At 35.3% G+C, this 19,318-nt stretch overlaps 1 protein-coding gene across 2 annotated transcripts; it reads right to left on the bottom strand.

Annotated features, from left to right (window-relative positions):
* Window positions 3,810-19,193, bottom strand: UTS2B (urotensin 2B). Of its 2 annotated transcripts, XM_005670073.3 has the most exons (5): window positions 18,935-19,193; window positions 14,548-14,646; window positions 13,014-13,051; window positions 11,205-11,298; window positions 3,810-4,211 (listed from the first exon to the last, which is right to left on the bottom strand). In XM_005670073.3, exons 1-5 carry the CDS (start codon window positions 19,035-19,037, stop codon window positions 4,186-4,188), a joined length of 360 nt encoding a protein of 119 aa, XP_005670130.1. In that variant the 5' UTR covers window positions 19,038-19,193; the 3' UTR covers window positions 3,810-4,185. The 2 variants fall into 2 exon arrangements, 1 of the variants encoding a protein (XP_005670130.1); XR_001300486.2 differs by lacking the exons at window positions 13,014-13,051; window positions 14,548-14,646 and having other exon boundaries at window positions 18,935-19,185.

Below are 19,318 nucleotides of genomic sequence, written 5' to 3' on the forward strand. Positions count from 1 at the left end.
TATTTTTAAAATATATATTTTAGTTATTCATAAATGGTTACTTGATCACAAACATTACTTTGCTAAGAAATAATCAAAAAAACACAATTCAATGAAATGTTTCTATATGCATTTACCATTTATATATATTCAGTTGAAGAATAATAACTAAGACTGATGTCTTTCTGTAAAATTTACATACAATCCATTCATTCTTCATTGAGAAACAAGCAAATGCAATGTTCTATATTTTACCTTGTATAGTTTTACTTCTCTCTTATCCTTTGTCTGTGAGTCTCTTGGGTAATGATTATGCAATTAGGCTTCTCTTACATTTAAATTTCAATCAGGTTCAACCAAATAAAGCACAGCCCCATTTCCAAAAATAGGCAAAAAAGGGGCTTTGATTAAGAAAAAAAAAAAAAGCAGTAATTAAACCCATCAACAACTTTATTCTTCCCTTGAACTGAGAAAACATGGCACATCAGGGCACAATGATTTAGAATTAAGAAATGAAGGATATTACTCATTCCCCAAGCATGGCCATCTCATGTCCCCTAACAACTTTCCATTTCTCTATATCACAACTTATAATTAATTACTAGCAGCAGTGGCTGATCATGAGAAGAACAACTACACACGGAAGTAACAGATGAAAGTTTGGAGGAAGTCAAAGAATCACCAAATAGGAAACCACCAGAGCAGTAGAGGCCAGTCAAATTCACCTAAGTAAACAGTACATTTCAGCATGTTATAATAAGCAGTCTTTTTGATGTTAATTACTCACCTAAAAAAATCCATTTAATTCGTTTCTTATACTGTGTTTAATAAAGTTTTGAAAAGTATGATATGTTGGAGTGATTTCTTTAAAATGATTCAAATTATTTTTAATTGGCCTACAAAAGTGTAAGTTTTTTTTTGTCTTTTGTCTTTTTAGGGCCGCACCTGAGGCATACGGAGGTTCCCAGGCTAGGGGTTAAATGGGAGCTATAGTCACAGGCCTACACAGGCCTACACAGACCACAGCAATGCCAGATCCAAGCCATGTCTGTGACCTACACCACAGCTCATGGCAATGCCAGGTCCTTATCCCACTGAGCAAGTCCAGGGATTGAACCCATGTCCTCATGCCTGCTAGTCAGATTTGTTTCCACTGAGCCATGACAGGAACTTCAAAAGTCTAAGTTTTGATATTCTGGAAAGCTCAATTCTTAGTAAAAACTATGGTGTTGCTGTAATTTAGTTGTATAAATCCATTGTGCTTTCAAAACATAAAGACGAGTTATTCCTTGGAGCAGAGATAAGTTAGCAGAAGTTTAAAAACTCTCTAAAAATGATTCTTTAAACCTGTAACACTGCCTAACAGACCTGATATGTGGGAAGAAGAAAGTCTGGCCAGTAGAGCAGAGGTTTATTTTAGCCTAAAAGGAAGAGTGTTTTGAGAAAGTATATTCATATTAGAAGAGGAGAGAAAGGAGTAGTTGTTGATCTTAACTAAAAATTAATTCATGTACAATCCAAAGAATAAAATAAACTCAAACATAGAAATGAACTTAGAATACAGAGTGGTTTTGTATACAACTTCTTCATTTGAGGGGAAATCTTCTAAATGCTGGAAATCTTTAAATTTAACCTTAGGGAAAAAAACAGAAAATGAATGATTCTTTTAATTGTAATGGGGTGGGGGGGCAGCTTAGCAAAGAGAAGTGAATTTTAAGAGAGCTAACTAATTCTGTTTTTCATAAAGTTGCATTAGAAAGTTAGCACTGGCACAAGGACAAATATCCTGCAGGACCCACTATTTAATAGAAAGAATTATTTAAATTATAATTTCTCTTGCCCACCTTTCCCAACTTTCTGATTGATTATAGGAATGTGTCCTATTCTTTGGAAGCTCTTTCTTTCCTTTTTCTCCCATTTGGATATTTGTCAGCTGCTAATCCAACTGGGTACTGCTTCTTCATGCTTTGACAAAAAGTATTAAACCCTTCTTACTTTAGCCTAAAAATTTCCCATGGTAAAGATTTAAAGTGGGATTAAACAAACAAATTTCCTGTCTTCAGTATTTTTTAAATTCAAAGGTATGCTTATGACATCCATTTTAATTAGAATAAGCTGTCACAATATATTGATTTATACTCTGTTATAATGTGTAATGCATTTGTCTCATAACATATACACAAGAATTCCACAAAGAAAAATATTTTATCCACTTAACGACTATTTTATTTCATATTTTAATTTTTACCACTACTTTATATGGAGTAGAAATAAGTCTGTGGTGTACCAGTTTAAAATAGGGCATACTTTTAACATAGCAGGAAATGAAGACGTAATTTCTGTTAAGAATCTGACGGGTCATCTCATCTGTTTGTCCAATGCATTGTATACTACTAAATCAAGCCGCATTTCATTGAGAAGTAAAGAGATTTTCATTTAATTTCAAAGACATATATTACCTTTTATTTCTCTTTGTTCCTTTTGTAAAGTTTCATAAAGCAAACTGTGCATATGGATTTGTGAGTTCTGGCATTAATCACATAACCAATTTTTCGTGAGGGATATTTATTTCTGGCAACACATGCAAACAATATCTAGCAAATTCTACCTTTAATTCACAGATAGTTTTAGGCAAATAAACTTCTAAAAAGTAAATTATTAAAAGATAACTTAATGGGTTCTTCTAAAAGAAAGAATTATTAAAAGCTTCTTTTGAATGACATTATTCCTAAATTTAAAAGTGCTTGAATATTGTTCCATTCCTCCAAAGTTGATAAACATGAGATGATAAAAGCATGAGTTTTTGTCTGTTTTTATGACAGTATGACTTTTGTGTTCACAACAGTTGTAAATACATGACATTCAGGCATTATTGAGCAACAAATATTTATGTACTTAAGCAGCTCCTAACAAGTGTATTTAAAGCACTACAGGCATATTATTCAACTTGATCTGTTTTATATATTTTAAAAAATTTTTTTAGTTTAAGCAATATTGTTTGTTCTAGTGCATGAGATAATTTTATCTTTAACACCACACAATTACCATCATACAGATAAACTGTATTTCACCCACACTGTGACATGAGGGAATACGTATAGGCTCATCTGACCAGCTTTTCTAGTCAAGGATATTCTTTAATTATAAAGTTACTCTGACAATGTTGCTATGTGATATTAATACTGTTCAGATGTAAGCAAGAGCAGTTTGATGTAAAGATGTGAGGGAAAAAAAGTTCTTATTGTGGCTCAGGGGATTAAGAACCCAACATAGTTTCCTTGAGGATGTGGGTTCAATCCCTGGCCTCATGCAGTGGGTTAAGAATCCAGAGTTGCCACAAGCTACAGCATAAGCCATGGATGTGGCTCGAATCCAGCATTGCTGTGTCTATGGCATAGGCCGGCAGCTGTAGCCCCAATTTAGCCCCTAGCCTGGGAACTTCTATATGTCACAGGTGTAGCCCTAAAAAGAAAAAATAATAATAATAAAAATTTTTAAAAAGAAGGAAGGAAAATCCAATGAATTTTTGTTTGTTTGTTTTTTGCTGCTTTTTAGTGTACTCAGTCTAATCTCATATACACACACTGAGACACCAATAATTTCTGAAGGTGGCAGAGAGGAGAATTAAGGAAACCCAAAGGCAAATTATTCTGTAAGAAAATTTTCCTAATATCTATCTCTGAAACATCTAGTACTACTTTCTCCTAGAGTTTGATAAACAATAGATTTCTGCTCCCTAGTAATAAATTCATTTGATTGTAATAGTCAGTGCCAATTGTCCTAATTAACAGAAAAGCATAATCACAAAAAAGAAAAAAGACAATGATGCATATTTTCTCCATAAATTGAGACAGTGTAATTTATTTTAATTTTCCAAGATGCTTTTTAAATGTCTTAATTGATAATGCAGCAGCCTAGTCATCATCAGACAAAAATATGTATAGACCATGAATTTATAAGTGGCATACAATAGATATAGCACTCCCCACTTTAGCTCTACAAGGCCATTCTGATAGTCCCATGCCATTCAAAAGTGCAATTGATAAGGCATTATTATTCACAACATAAGCTTTAAGCATATAATATATACAATAAATTCTGTCACTGTCTTTTTTGTTTGAAGTAGCTACAATCTTTAAGCAGCAGAGTGAGTAGATATATTTTTTTTCTAATGCCCTTATCTTTTTTACATCCAGAGAAAAAACTTCAGACACAGTACTTCCAAAAGCAAGCTAAAAAAAGAAACAAAACAAATGCTTTATTAGGAAAATATTTGATAAAATGTTGCATTTGAATAAAATAGTTCATGTATGCCTGAGTATGACAGAGAGAGTTTTCTAAAATGGATGTTCAAATGGTAGTTATTAGCCTCTTGGAGATCTTTAAATTAACCAGAATTAAATAAAATTTGACAACTCAGCTTCTCCATCATACTAGACAACTTTCAAGGGCTCAGCAGTGACCTGTGGTCAGTAACTATCTTAATGGGCAGCACAAATTAAGAATGGTCACATTATCAGAGAAAGTTCTACTAAATAGCACTGTTACACATTGTACTGCATGTAACATAGTTCAGAGAATACAGTATGTCATCCAATTATATGCACCCTTCTATTTTATGGTTGGAATAACTACAGTCCCAGAGAGAATGTGTCACATAAGCAAAATCAGTGATAAATATGCTTCTTTTTATTGGAGAAAAAAGAAGGAAGAGAATTTAAAGTTCACTTTGCAAACAACCAAATGATATTTAAGCAATTTGATTGTCACATTGAGTTTTCACATTCTGATCACAAAGTTATGCTTTAGAAAAATCAAAATAATTCTAATAGCATTTGCACCTTCAAATCAACACATGAGTCATTTTAAATCTTCTGTGGGTTGTTCCCAATCAATTGTCTGACTTAAGATAGCTTCATCTAATTAATTTCAAATTTCTCTAATTTCCTTCCATCTAAACAGTTTACAAAATTAAGCCCTTGGGGAGATGGATCTCTGATTCACTAATGACTAATGAGATACACAATGAAAATGAGTTGAAAAACTCATAGTACAGTTAAGACACTCTTTGACATAAATGGCAAAAGTCTACCTTCCTGCCCAGGGTTCTTTCTCTAACTCTGTAAACTGTGATCCTGTTACTCATCACCACATACACACACAGTGTTATGATAGCACTGAGTCTACTTTTCATTTCCAAAAAGAGCCAGAGTTTTCTTTAAACAAAACCACAGTAAAACCCTATGAAAGCAGAAGTTTACTTTCAGACATTGAACTGAAGAGCTTGTACCTTGAATCCAATCTTCTTTTTTGTAATGTATTTTGGAAAGCCCCTTTCTGTCTCTTTGGACATCTTTGAATGTCTGGAAGGAAAATATAAATCTACACATATCCAAGATTTACACCACAAGAGCACCTCAAATAAGTATGCACTTGGAATAGAGTTTGGAAATCTATGGACCAGTTGAAGAGAACTGTAATGAATGATATCCCCAGCAGAGCCAACTCCTCAGTGCTTATCTGTCATTTAACATGTATGTGAAGGAAAACTCTAGCCAGCATCCTGGTGTCCCTTGATGTCTCTCTGGTTAGCTCTGGTAATCCTTGTTTTTTAGCATGGTGCTAGGTGTTGGATGGCTACATGTTTAATGAATGGAAGAATTTAGCAGGTGTCTCTCAACTATATATTAAACGATTACAAGTATACAGCATTTCACAATAAGTATGAAATACTACTGCCTGAAGCTGAATCTCTGGGTCCATTTCACCTTCATGCATTATTAGTCATGGTGTATTGTCCCTAGTTATGGCAACAAAAACCACACTTCAGACATGATGTGGATTGTTTTTGTGACCTAACCTGGGCACCTAATTCATATGTTTATCACCACAAATATTTACTTTGTTCCTATTGCATACGTATATGTTTTAACATCTCCTTTCTTAAAATCTTCCTTGATCTCCTCAAGCTACTCTTGCTAACATCCCAATTTTTACTACCCTTTAGAACAAAATTCCTCAAAAGAGTTGTCTGTTGTTAGTCATTCCTGTTGTCTTATCATATTTTCTTTTTCCAAAAGTCCATCAAATAATTCTTGTCAAAGCCATTGAAACTCTTGCCGTTGTTATTCAGATGGAAAGTGTGGTTGCTGATTCTCTCTCTTCTGCCCAATCTCTAACCTCAGAAAGACCTGACCATGGCCTTGGATGTCCTCTGTTTTATATCTATCTACAGTGATTCCCTAGACATTCTCATTCCAGTACCAAGCAATATTGATATGCAGATAACTGTCAAATGTAGACTTCCAATCTGGCCTACTTCCCTAAACTCCAAATTTATATACTCAAGGGTTTACTCAAATCAGTCCTGGGAAGATTTTTTTATACATGGCATAACAAACTCAAAATATCTGTGGTAGAGGTAGGACTCTCCAACTGTTCCTGGTGTTTCTGAACATTTCCCAGGTTCTTCCCCAAACCCATTAAGTTAGATTGAGATCATGTGCCTAATTTGGGTAGTAAGAATGTGTTTACCTCCAGGTCTCTCCTATCCTGCCTCAGGGACTGACAGTGCAGGCGCAAAGTGAAGGAAAATCGCCAAGGTACATAAGGCTTCTGGTAAATGCAAAATAAATCTTAAAGGAAGTTACACTACTGAGATCATAAGGTTATTTTCTTAATGCAGTTTGCCTGAATTATCCCAAAATACACTTGGATAACTGGAAGTAGGGTGCTACTCTAAGAACCTAAGGTATAGGACAGTCCAATCAACTGGTTAATTACAGACAAGGAAATTGGTATCATAGGCTGGAAAAACCATGAGTCATTTTACAAAATAGCAAAGTATGTGGTAAAACTGACATCTGCAACAGTTGAGATCCGGAATGTGTTCCTCTTAAAATACTAGAAGAAAAAGTACAGGATATTGGCAGTATTTTTAAGTTGCTATTGGATAACTTTAGTGAGGTATTGCAAGAAATTGATGAGCTTAGGAAGAAAATGGTGTCTTTGCAAAAAATAAAAAGAGAATAAAGATCGTTCAGAAATACAAGATCTTGAAATATTGAAGGAGCTTTGTCTAGATCCCAAAACTAAAAAAAAAAAATGGGATTTAAAATCACTCTAAGTGGCAGAGGCCAGGTAAATATCAATTGCAATAAAGAAGTGGGGACAAAAATCAGATTAAATGTAGTCTTCAAAGTATGCTCCAGATATCTTTAGGGCAACTCAGGCTGAGAATGCAAAATATTTATTTATTTATTTATTTATTTATTTATTTTGTCTTTTTGCTATTTCTTGGGCCGCTCCCGCCGCATATGGAGGTTCCCAGGCTAGGGGTCCAATCGGAGCTGTAGCCACCGGCCTAGCCAGAGCCACAGCAACGCGATATCCGAGCCGTGTCTGCAACATACACCACAGCTCACGTCAACGCAGGATCGTTAACCCACTGAGCAAGGGCAGGGACCGAACCCGCAACCTCATGGTTCCTAGTCGGATTCGTTAACCACTACGCCACGACGGGAACTCCAGAATGCAAAATATTTAAAACTGTTTCCCATTTGTAGCAACATGGATGCAACAAAGATTATCTTACTAAGTGAAATAAGTCAGAAAAAGAAAGACAGATACCATATGATATCACTTATATGTGGAATCTAAAATGTGGCACAAATGAACCTACCTACAAAACAGAAACAGACTCACAGACAAAGAATAGACTTGTGGTTGCCAAGGGGGAGGGGGAAGAAGTGGGATGGACTGGGATTTGGCGGTTAGTAGATGCAAACTCTTACATTTAGAATGGATAAGCAATGAGGTCCTACTGTATATATAGCACAGGGAACTATATCCAGTCTCTTGAGATAGACCAGGATGGAAGATAATATAAGAAAGTGGGAGTTCCCGTCGTGGCGCAGTGGTTAACGAATCCGACTAGGAACCATGAGGTTGCGGGTTCGGTCCCTGCCCTTGCTCAGTGGGTTAACGATCCGGCGTTGCCGTGAGCTGTGGTGTAGGTTGCAGACGCGGCTCGGATCCCACCTTGCTGTGGCTCTGGCTTAGGCCGGTGGCTACAGCTCCGATTGGACCCCTAGCCTGGGAACCTCCATATGCCGCGGGAGCGGCCCAAGAAATAGCAACAACAACAACAACAACAACAACAACAAAAAAAAAAAGAAAGTGAATGTATGTATATGTATGACTGGGTCATTTTGCTGTACAGCAGAAACTGACACACCATTGTAAATCAATTCTACTTTAGTTTTTAAAAAATTAAAAAATTAAAATAAAAAATTAAAAAATAAAAACAAAACAAAAAATTGTGTCCAAATAGTTGAGAAGCTTTCTAAATTATTACAAGAACATCATTGTCAAAGAAAACAATAAACCCTAGAATAATAAAATGTCTTTGACACTTGATAAAATAAATCTTTGGCCTCCATCTTTGTGAGAATAGGGGGAGATCTGAGAAAACTGTACAGTGGTCCAGAAGGGAATATTCCCCAGAGAGCACATAAGATGTGTCCAGTGATGAAAATGAAAAAACTGAAAGAGCAAAAACCTCAGAACAGGTAGAGCCAGGGGGAAAAATACAATGGACAAAGGACTCCTCCTACACACTAGTAGGTCCTGATCAAGAATCCTTTCTCCATTTCCAGGATAAGAGAACTTTATAATATTTTCCCAGTGGGATTTCAAAATTGCCAGAGGCCACCATTCACTATATCTCTTGCTCTTTTCCTTTATAAAAATGATTATTGATTGTGGTTATTCTATCCCTGTTCCTCTGCCAATTATTGAATTTGTCCTTTTAGCTGTTAGGTCTGTGAATGAAGAGGAGCCACATTATATTTGACAGAAATTGGTAAGTATCTCCTAGAAAGCCTATACTTTGTCCTGGATGCTGCAGTGAGAGGAGTTTGGGATTGTCTCTAATGAGAATTGCTTGAATATGGTCTGTGTGGTTAAGAAAAGATCAAAGGATTGACTCTGGTTGAGGCAGTATTCCCCAAGTATTATAAGTACACTCTAACATTTATTAGTCTATTTGGCCAATATTTTGGTGGCAGCCCAATTGATGAATTCTAGCAATGGACTTCAGTAGAAGGGATGTATGTCACTAAACTGAGTTCTGAATGGAGGCAGTTGAGACCCACAATGCATCCTCTATCCCTTTCCTGTGTCTTGGAGGCAGTCAAGCTATAGCAACAATCTAGATGATGTAGTCATAAAATAGAAGAGGGTTGTACCATATGCACGGGACTTTATGATTGGATTTTATTCCTTTAGGCCTCTGAGATTTGACTTTAAACTGGAAACACATCAACAGCCTAGGCTATGCTGACTAAGAAAAAGTCCAGCAGCTTCCACCACAAAATCCTCTATCATGACCTTTCTCCTCCTCTCGCTGTCTATGGCTTAATAAGTAGGAATTGCCCTCTTTCTCCCCCGTTACTCAGAGCAAAACCTTCGAGTCATTTTTGACAGCTTCCTCTTTTTTTTCTTTTACAACTCACATATAATCCTAGATCAAATTTTGTTGACTTTTTTTCAAACTACATCTAGAATCAGACCCCTTTTTATCGATTCACTACTGCCATCCTAATTCAAGTTATCACTCATCTGGACCATTAAATTAGCCTCATTAAAGGTGTCTCTGCTTCCATTTTTGCCCCTCTTTTGCAGTATATTCTCCACAAAGCATCAAGAGTGGTTCTGTTAAAACTTCTTTCATATCATTCATTTGCTCAAAGCTTTCCAGTGACTTCCCATATGAAAGCTAATAAAAAGCTAAGGTCCTTAAATGGCCTGAAAGCTCCCTCTCTTCCACTTTTCAATTTATCTTCTACCAATCTTCTTCAGGCTAACTACTTAAGTCACTTAGCAGATGGGTTATTTTCACCATATAATTTAACCCCTCTGAGATGTAATTTTCCCATCTATAAAACAGGCATAGTAATAGCCATCTTATGGTGTTTATGATAAGAATAAAATAATAATTATAGTAATAATGATCAAAATGATTTTTAAAAGTTAGACTTATATAGTAATTAATATATCCCAGGCATTTTTAAGTGCTTTTCATATAATAACTCATAAAATCCTCCCACAAATCTCATAAAGATAATTATTACTTTTTGCATTTAGGGGGAAATAAAATGAGGCACAGGAGGTTAGATAATTGCACAAGGTCACATGCATAGGATATGTCAATGTTAAGATTTAAACTCAGGCAGTCTAGCTATAGAGTCCATGTACTTAACTATGATATTTTGAGATACTAAAATACAAAGTGCCTGGTATATTCTAAGTGTCTAAATAATACCAGTGTGGTGTTCTTCCACTGTAAAAAATAGGTTTTTACAGAAGTTAAAGACCAATCTGGAGAAAAGGGGACAGGTAAAAATAAATAAAACATACCTTAGCAAATCTCACATCACTATATAAATGAAGAAACACATATACAATTTTTTCAAATATAAGAAATAATTCAGGGGGAGTTCCCTTTGTGGCACAGCAGAAGTGAATCCAACTAGTATCCGTGAGGATGCAGGTTTGATCCCTGGCCTTGCTCAGTGGGTCAGGGATCCGGCGTTGCCGTGTGCTGTTGCAGACATGGCTCAGGTCCTGCATTGCTATGTCTGTGGCTTAGACTGGCAGCTGTAGTTCCAGCTGGACCCCTAGCCTGGGAATGTCCATATGCTGTGGGTGCGGCCCTACAAAGCAAAAAAGAACTAATTCAGAAAGAAACAAGAATTTTCCAGGAAATGTTCTAAAGTTCTAGGAATCCTAAAGGCTAATCTTTCTCAAATTAAATATTATGAATCAAAACTTGGACTAAGTGTTACAGCAATGAGGGTATTCGGTACTTCAACAAAGATGCTCTAAAATCCTGAATTGATTTAAAACTCAGTTATTTCCATTTGCAATCCTCCCAGCTCCAATGTTAAAGCAAAATAGCAAGGGTAGGGCACAGTTTTAAATAACAAGGGTCTCTTTAACTTAAATCTGGAATATATAGCCATGCAACCCATTATTGTATACATGGCAGAGCTCAGATGCATTCATATGGGAACACTCTCATTGAATATTTTTTTAAAATATGAGCCTTGATCTTGATTATCACCATATGATTAAGAATATCAACTTAATCTCTTCCTTCTCAGAAATAATTGCAGAAGTCATCTTTTAGATGTCAATTTTAAAACTTTGAAGTGAAAACTTACCTCGCTTATTAGGATGCGAAGGAGATAGACCGTCTATAGCATAGGACAGCCCAACACCCTTTGCCTCCATGAGCTGCTCTTTTATCTTTTCCAGCTGTTAAAAATCAAATATGAAAATTATTAATCTTTAATAATAGCAATGTTGTTCTCTACTGAAGAAGAAGAAAGATCAAGAAAGGGAAAAGAGAAGGAACGATGGAAGAAAGGAAAGAAAAAAAAGAACAGAAAAGGAAATGAGAATAATAAAAGAAAATAAACAAAAAGAATTAAATAGAAAAATAAAAGGAAATTTGCATTTAGAGACTAGCTGGGAAACGTCCATGACCCAACAGGCAATTAGGAATAAACAGGTTTATGGTGAAGGAAGTCAAATCAGAGCATTCATTAGTAGGGAAACTATAAACGCAATCTATGTAGTTGTACTTAATTTTATGTCACTTATAATGAGCAGTGCTTTTCAAGGAGTTCCAAAAAGTTATATGAATGTTTATATTTCCTGAAATATTTGTCCTTTCTAGCAGGAAATACGTATTTTAAGGCCCTAGCGTTTCCACCTATGTGGAAAATAGGTGCCATGTTAATTTTTTGCAAACTTTCTGATTGCGTAAACCCTGAAGACCTGGGAGTTTCCACTGTGGTGCAGAGGTTTAATAATCTGAAGCATCTCCAGTTGCTCCAGCGGAAGCATGGGTTTGATCCCCTTCAAATGGTGCAGAGGATTCAGCGGTGCCACAGCTGCAGTGTAGGTAGAAGCTACGGCTCAGATTCAATCTCTGGCCCAGGAAATTCCATATGCCCCAGGGTGCAGCCTTAAAAAGGGGGGGGGGGGGACATGAAGATCTAACTCTACCAAAATAGAAGTCAGCCTGAGCCACTGCCTGATCCATGTCCCAGCTGTTAAGACTGAATGATGGGGCATAATTCTCTCTCACAAACAGCCACACAGTTTGTATAATCATGAGTTTTCATACAGTTGTAGGAGGATAAGGTTGTGAAGGGGCTCCCTGTGCAGAGACAAAATGCGGTTCAAGAAGGCAGCACTTTGGGGAGTTCCCGTCGTGGCGCAGTGGTTAACGAATCCGACTAGGAACCATGAGGTTGTGGGTTCGATCCCTGCCCTTGCTCAGTGGGTTAAGGATCCAGCATTGCTGTGAGCTGTAGTGTATGTCGCAGGCGCAGCTCAGATCCCACGTTGCTGTGGCTCTGGCATAGGCTAGCAGCTACAGCTCCCATTCAACCCCTAGCCTGGGAACCTCCCAAATGTTGCGGGAGCGGCCCAAGAAATGGCAAAAAGACAAAAAAAAAAAAAAAAGAAGGCAGCACTTTGGACCTCCCCAAGCCAGCTGCTTCAAGCAGAAGAGCTCCATTTGATATATTTCATTCATTCATTAGGACCACATACAACTTTGCTTGGGAAAAAAATATTTCTACATTTAAAAATAGTAATAACTTTTGAAAATCACCAATCTAGTTACAGCCTCCCATTTTGCAAATGGGAAGATTTATATATGAAAATTTTAATTCTTCCATGGTCTCATAGTTAGGTATCTGGAGATCTGGGTCTAGAGTCCAGATTTCTAGACATTTTACCCCGTAATAACTTCAGCCATAGTTGGTTTTGTTTTCCTTTTTTTTTTTTGGGCAGAATTTGTTTCATTTTCCCTAGTAAATTACTTCACTCTTTCTCTACTCTTTCTTAAGCAGGAACAAAAGTTTTACAATACAGTAATAATAATTTTAAAAATTATTGTGTCAAAAAAAGTCTTATAGTTATTATTCAAATTGAAATTTTAAGTATTTCAGTCTCACTTGGTTAACTTCTTCCAACTTGTTAGCCAGTTCTACATCTGCAAGACACATTTGTCACATAAAAAATTATATTGCAAGTAATATGTAATTCATTTCAGGTCACACATTCAGGAAGACAAAGGTCTTTTTTGCATGATTTGAAATTACACTCTCATCCCTTATATAAAGCCCCAAATACCTTTTCAGTGCCTGTAACATTGAGATGTAATCAGTAATGTAATGAAAAAATATCTAACTTCTAACAATACGTGCATTTTTTTCTAAAATACACCACAGTCCTAATAAGTGCAAAGTGTTTTAAAATAAACTGTAGTTCTAACAAGGACTAACAAAAGTTTATTACTTAGAAATAAACTTTTGCTGCCATGGGGAAATGCTCATGAAGCAATATTAAGTGATAAAAAGCAAGACATGAATCTATCTATGTAAGTCAGTCAAGAAGGAATTTTCAGGAGTTCCTGTTGTGACTCAGCTAAAACAACCCAACTAGTATCCATGAGGATTTGGGTTTGATCCCTGGCCTAGCTCAGTGTGTTAAGGATCTGGTGTTGCCAAGAGCTATGGTGTAATTTGCAGGCAGACATGGCTCAGATGGCAAGTTTCTGTGGCTGTGGTGTAGTCTGGCAGCTGTAACTCAGATTCAACCCCTAGCCTGGGAACTTCCATATGCCATGAGTGCGCCCCTAAAAAAGAAGGAATTTTCCTAAAATATTAATAGTAACTCTCTCGGTTTTATAATTTGTGGTATAAATTTTTCTTTTTATAATTTTGTTCGTTTTCTTCAATGAAAATATCTTATTTCTAATTTTAAAATTCTGTATTTTAAAGTATTAATGTATTATTTTAACCAGTACACTGTCCTATAAATAGACAATTATTTAGAAGAACAGATGTGAGGGTACCACGTTGTTATGTTGTTACTTTTCTCCTAGGTTAAACTTGCTAAGTTTCTGACAATATTTGCAATTTCTTGGAGACCATTCTTATGTAAAATTGTAAATTGGATTCTCCTATTCTTCAATGAAAAAAAAAAAATCTCAGTTGATGCAATTGATGTAGCCTAAATTTCCTAATGCTTTCTGCTCCAACCATTTCCCATACTGAAAGAATTTGATTACAAAATATGCTAACTTAATAGTCACAAAACCACAGTTACTTTGAGAAATTTTCTAGTGGAAACCTGTGAACAACAGATTTGAAGCATTTAGTAATACTCTTGAAGCATTTAGTAAAAGAAAGTATTAAATGTGCCAGTGGGGGGGAGTTGCCTAGGTGAGAGGAAAATATGAATAAATGTAACTATTTTGTAACTAGATGGTTACAGATTCCTTCAGGACCCTTTAATTTAATAAAATAGGATTTCAAAAAATTTTAATAATGCTATTGCTTTTAGCATGAATATGAAATAAGAAAGATGCTTAAGCCTTCAATGCTGCATTAAAATTAGTAATTATTTTATTTAATATAAATTAACATTTAGAAAGAACAGCTCACAATGAGGAATAAATAAACCTTGACTTTATTCTTAACTCACCGATGTTGGAAGGTCTTTGAAAATCAAAAATTTTATTCAGTAGAGCCAGCAATAGTTCTTCACGATTTGTGTCTTCTTTATTGGGAAACAATTCATTTCCTGAAATAATCACTCCAATGTAGTGAAACCTCCATTTTCAATCTGTGTCACTGAAAACGCCTCTGATTAAACAGGTTTTACAGGTAGCTATCAATGTGTATACTCACCAGGAAAAGGAGCTTAGAAAGGGGTATGTAATCCAAAAAAATGGGCTGTTTAAAAATCATTGAATGTATGTAAACACTCAAAGAGAGATTGTGAAAGAGAGAGGGAGGCAAAGACAGAGAACGCACGTAAATTTTACCTGTAATTATTTTTGGGTAGTAGAATTGCAGGTAAATTTTACTTTCTCTTTTTTTCACTGTTTGTTAAATTTTCTACTATTGTGTTTAACATAAAAAAGATACATTAAAAGTTTTTAAAACAATAAATAACATTTGTTTTTATTTCATATAAAAACAAGATTTTCTTTCAGATGCACATTTAAATGTGAGCCATTTTTGTGTTCTGGGAATTGACTTTGAACCATCCAGAAACCTTGCAAAAGAGATAGGATGGTGCCTACTTTTTCCATACTGATATCATCATTCCATCTTTGTCTATTTACCTCCCAGCCCACTCACAAGTCAGGTAATCAAGTCTCTCAGCACTCTAAAAACAGAAAAATCAATGAAATTTTCATAAATACTTTCATTCTGGAGTAGAAATCAGGACGGTAGACTTTATTTATGCTATAAAGCATGAATATTTAATAAGTTATCTATTAACAAATAACGCAATTAAAATAACAATTAGTGGGTTACAAACAAAATGAGCTTTGTGAGGTGGCCTAAAAAAATTCAACCCTTATTATATAACTTCTGTAAGGTCATTTTTTTTCCTCTATGTCCTTGTAATAACTGATATTGTGTAGGCAGAAGGTAGATTAGCATGTTTAAAATTTAGGAGTGGGAATATTGTGGTTTCAGTGAGAGAAATGGCTCATAATTTAACTAGATTCTTCCTTTAAATGGCCTGTCTTTCCCTATGTTAACAAAATGTCAATTGATGAGTTCAAACAATAATTAAATGAATGAAAGCCTTGCTGAGGAACAAAATAAATGACTTGGGGTAGGTGACGGCATTAAAATTTTCTACATTGACCAAACACACTTATTGTTACTCAATTTCATCAATTTCAAAGTTACTCAATTTCCATTGCTTCATAGACCTAGAAATTATTTGTGAAATTCTAGTAGTTCTTTTTTCTTTGAGTAATTAAAATAATAGACTATCAATGGAACTTTTGTTTAACATCAGTTAAATGAGGACCCTCGGAAATAGTTTAAGAGAAAGTCATGACTATGCAATAATGTGATTTTTATTTTGGCTGTTCATTAAAATGCTAAATTATAATCTTTAAAATGTTTTAATTGAAGAAAATAAGGCATACTGTATAGCCAGATGATGGTGATTATTTGTTTAGGAAAGAGAACTGTGATGAAAGAAACAGATTCATTGCCTTCAATTTAGGAAATTTATAAGACTAAGAAGAAGGTATTTGAAGCTTTTATTTACTTAATTTACAGTCTGCTTCTCTGCATATTTAAGTGGAACACTTTTCAAAAAAAGAAAAATAATGATTACACTTATATAACTGTCCTCAGAAGTTCTTGTCACTATGTTTGGGGGGTTTTTTTGTTTTTTGTTTTTTGTGGGTTCTTTTGCCTTTTAGGGCCACATCCGAAGCATATGGAATTTCCTGGGCTAGGGGTCAAGTCGGAGTTACAGCTTCTGGCCTACAACACAGCCACAGGAACACAGGATCCTTTTCCACTGAGCCACAACAGGAACTCCTTGTCACTACCCTTTATAGGAATCTGAGGAAAAAGTTTTTTCAATAATTTTTTTTAAATGTTTCATTTCTAAACTTAGTAAGATACTGGCTTATAAAATATCTTTTTCCTTTTTCTCGTCTGTCTTAGATAAAAAAATTAAAATAAAAATGTACTTTTAATATTTCTATCTCTGAACAAAAGTTAATATTGATAAAGGAAATGCTTGAATAAAAAAATACCTGGGTGCAGATGCACCTCTACACAAAAGGTGGTAGAGTTATTCAGACGTGAGGAAGTGACTGCTTTTGCAAATGCACAGGAAAAAAATGGACTCATTACCACCGTTGGATCTTAAAAGACTTAGTTGTCTCCTTGCTTGTCATTCAAATGCAAAGCTTTTTACAAGAAATAGACAAGAAATTTTTCCAGAAAGAAACATAGGAAACCCCTGCCATGATAACATACCCAAAAAATTATATATCCCTAGTCTTTCTGGTCAGGATAGTCCCTCCTCCACCTTTTTGTGGTATGCAATTTGCCCATTTTCAGGCTTAACTACTGAGGCATTCCTTTCTGTGGCTCCAACTAAATGAAGCTGGCAGATTATGCCACTGGCCTTGGATAGTAGAGAGAAGGATGGAGACCCCACCTTGGTAGTCTGTCAGCAGAAAAACAATGCGTTAAAAGACTAAAATAAGTCAGACATGTAGTTGCTAAAAATGTGTATATGGGAGTTCCTTGGTGGCTCAGCAGGTTAAAGATCCGGTGTCTTCACTTCAGTGACTTGGGTCACTGCTGTGGCAAGGGTTCGATCCCTGACCTGAGAACATCCACAAGCCAAGGGCATAGCCAAAAAAAAAAAAAAAGAGAGAGAGAGAAAGAGAGAAAAAGAAAATTGTGTACCTGGATAGAAGCTCACTCAAATCAGGAACAATTTAGATTAGAAAATAATCTTACTAATAACTAATCTCCATTTACATATAATGAAAATGAGATCAAAGGAGGTCCCAAAGAGAAACCTTTCCTACACATTGCCAATGATGTGTACATACCAGTGTGTGGTACTTTGGGGTCAGAGGTGTTATTTTATTGTCATCTAGCACAACATTTGAGTTGCATTTAACTGTATTTTACTTAGATGTGCTATCAGATGTGACAATTACCACTAACATCCTTATTTTGCAAAATCCTCTATGAATGGCTAGATGTTTCCTTCTTCATTCACATATTTATACTACATTAAAAACATTGAAAATTCCATTTTTCACAGGAAAAACAACGAAGACCTACCTAGTACAATGATTTTGACTGACCAAAGACAAAATGTGAGTGCCATGGATAAAATGCAGAATCTTTCGTTCCCAGACTTACATTTGGGTCTCTGAGATAATTTGTTTTTCAAAAGAAAAATCCCTATAAATAAATAACAAGGGTTTATGCAATTTTATTTCCACTGCCAAAAGAACTGCTCTAATTTTCATTGACTTTTAAAACCACAGTGGAGGCAAGATGGTCTAGTAAAATTGAATTAGATCCGAAAGGGGAAATTTAATCCCCTTTTTCAACCCAGTGTCATGTAAACAAAATTTATTACATTCTGTCTTGGTTCCCCTAAGTAAGATGAAAGTAAAAAGCTATTTCCCTCTTTCTGACAAGGAGGTCAGTTAGATGCTAGATAACCTTAGCGTTTCAAATTTAAAGGGATATGAAAGAACACTATGTTTAAGTTACTATTTTTAAAATGTACAGAAATATATAAAAGTTTCAATGAGGTTAAGTTGTTTCCCTGATAAATCAGCATTAAATCTAGCTCCACTGATTCCCAGGTTAAGAGCTATTTCCACTATTAGAATGCGTCAAAATTTTTTTAAAAGATCAATACAGTTACAATATTGCAAGAGCAGAAACTTATTTTCTCTAACTTTATCATGGTTGAGATTTGTAGATGTCATAAATTAAATTATTTCATTTAACATAAGTACTCTAAATATGTTAGAAATCTAATCAACACAGTCAATGGACAATGTAGAGGTTAGCATTGTGCTCCTGAAAGTATTGTATAAATTTCTTCATGCATTAATCTCCCCAGTTTCTTCTAACACAAGTTTTTATCTTGATGTGTTCTTCTCAAAACCATTCTCCATACATAAGTAACTTACTAAAATCTGGTTGGATGAAAATCTTATATTTCTTTCCCCAAGATGTACTTTTGAAATATGCACACCACTGTACTACTATTTATACATTTCCATCTTTGGACATGGGGTATAAATAAGAAAGAGGTGTCCCTTGATTAGAAAATAAGAGCGTAGTTGAAATTAATTTAGTATACTGTGTGCTAAAATTAATTTACTTGAGAAGAACCGCATCATATTTAATACAAAAAGCAATTACTAAAAAGTTGTTTGGTAATTAAATCATATTAATGTTTAAAATATTACTGCCGCAATAGTAGAAAAATCAAAGCAATGAAAACAGGAAGATAAGGATTATCTATTCACCGACAGGATTTTAGATTCGTACGTACATACCTTGGATAAAATATGGCAGTCCATGTACCAATTCTAAAAAGATCGTTACAGATAACAAAGTTAGGAGTCCAAAGCAAAGAGTGGTTGAAAGGATCTTGTTCATGTTAATGGTATTCTGTACTGAGAGAGAAACCGACTCTCCAGGTCAAGATGAATATTTCAATGATTCTGGAAAGCTGCGGAGATCACTTTTAAAAGGTGGCAAGTGTGCTTCAACTACAAATGATCTGGACAAAGAAAAAAAAAACTTACAGCACCCTGTCAACATGATTCACTACTTGGACATGTGACAGGTTTCCTACTCAGTCAATGACAGGAAGAACCCAGTCCAATCGATACACCTCACACTTGCCCATTTCAGTAAAAGCAGATTTCCTATGCATG

The sequence above is a fragment of the Sus scrofa genome, chromosome 13, assembly GCF_000003025.6.
Source record: "Sus scrofa isolate TJ Tabasco breed Duroc chromosome 13, Sscrofa11.1, whole genome shotgun sequence".
Lineage (NCBI taxonomy): Eukaryota > Metazoa > Chordata > Mammalia > Artiodactyla > Suidae > Sus > Sus scrofa.

Excerpts from the sequence above, each read along its gene's own strand:
- UTS2B (XM_005670073.3), bottom strand. The coding sequence starts at position 19,037 with ATGAACAAGATCCTTTCAACCACTCTTTGCTTTGGACTCCTAACTTTG. Across the intron at positions 14,647-18,934 it reads ACTGCCATATTTTATCCAAG|GAAATGAATTGTTTCCCAAT; the intron begins GTATGTACGTAC and ends TGATTATTTCAG. Across the intron at positions 4,212-11,204 it reads TTCGCATCCTAATAAGCGAG|CTTGCTTTTGGAAGTACTGT; the intron begins GTAAGTTTTCAC and ends TTCTTTTTTTAG.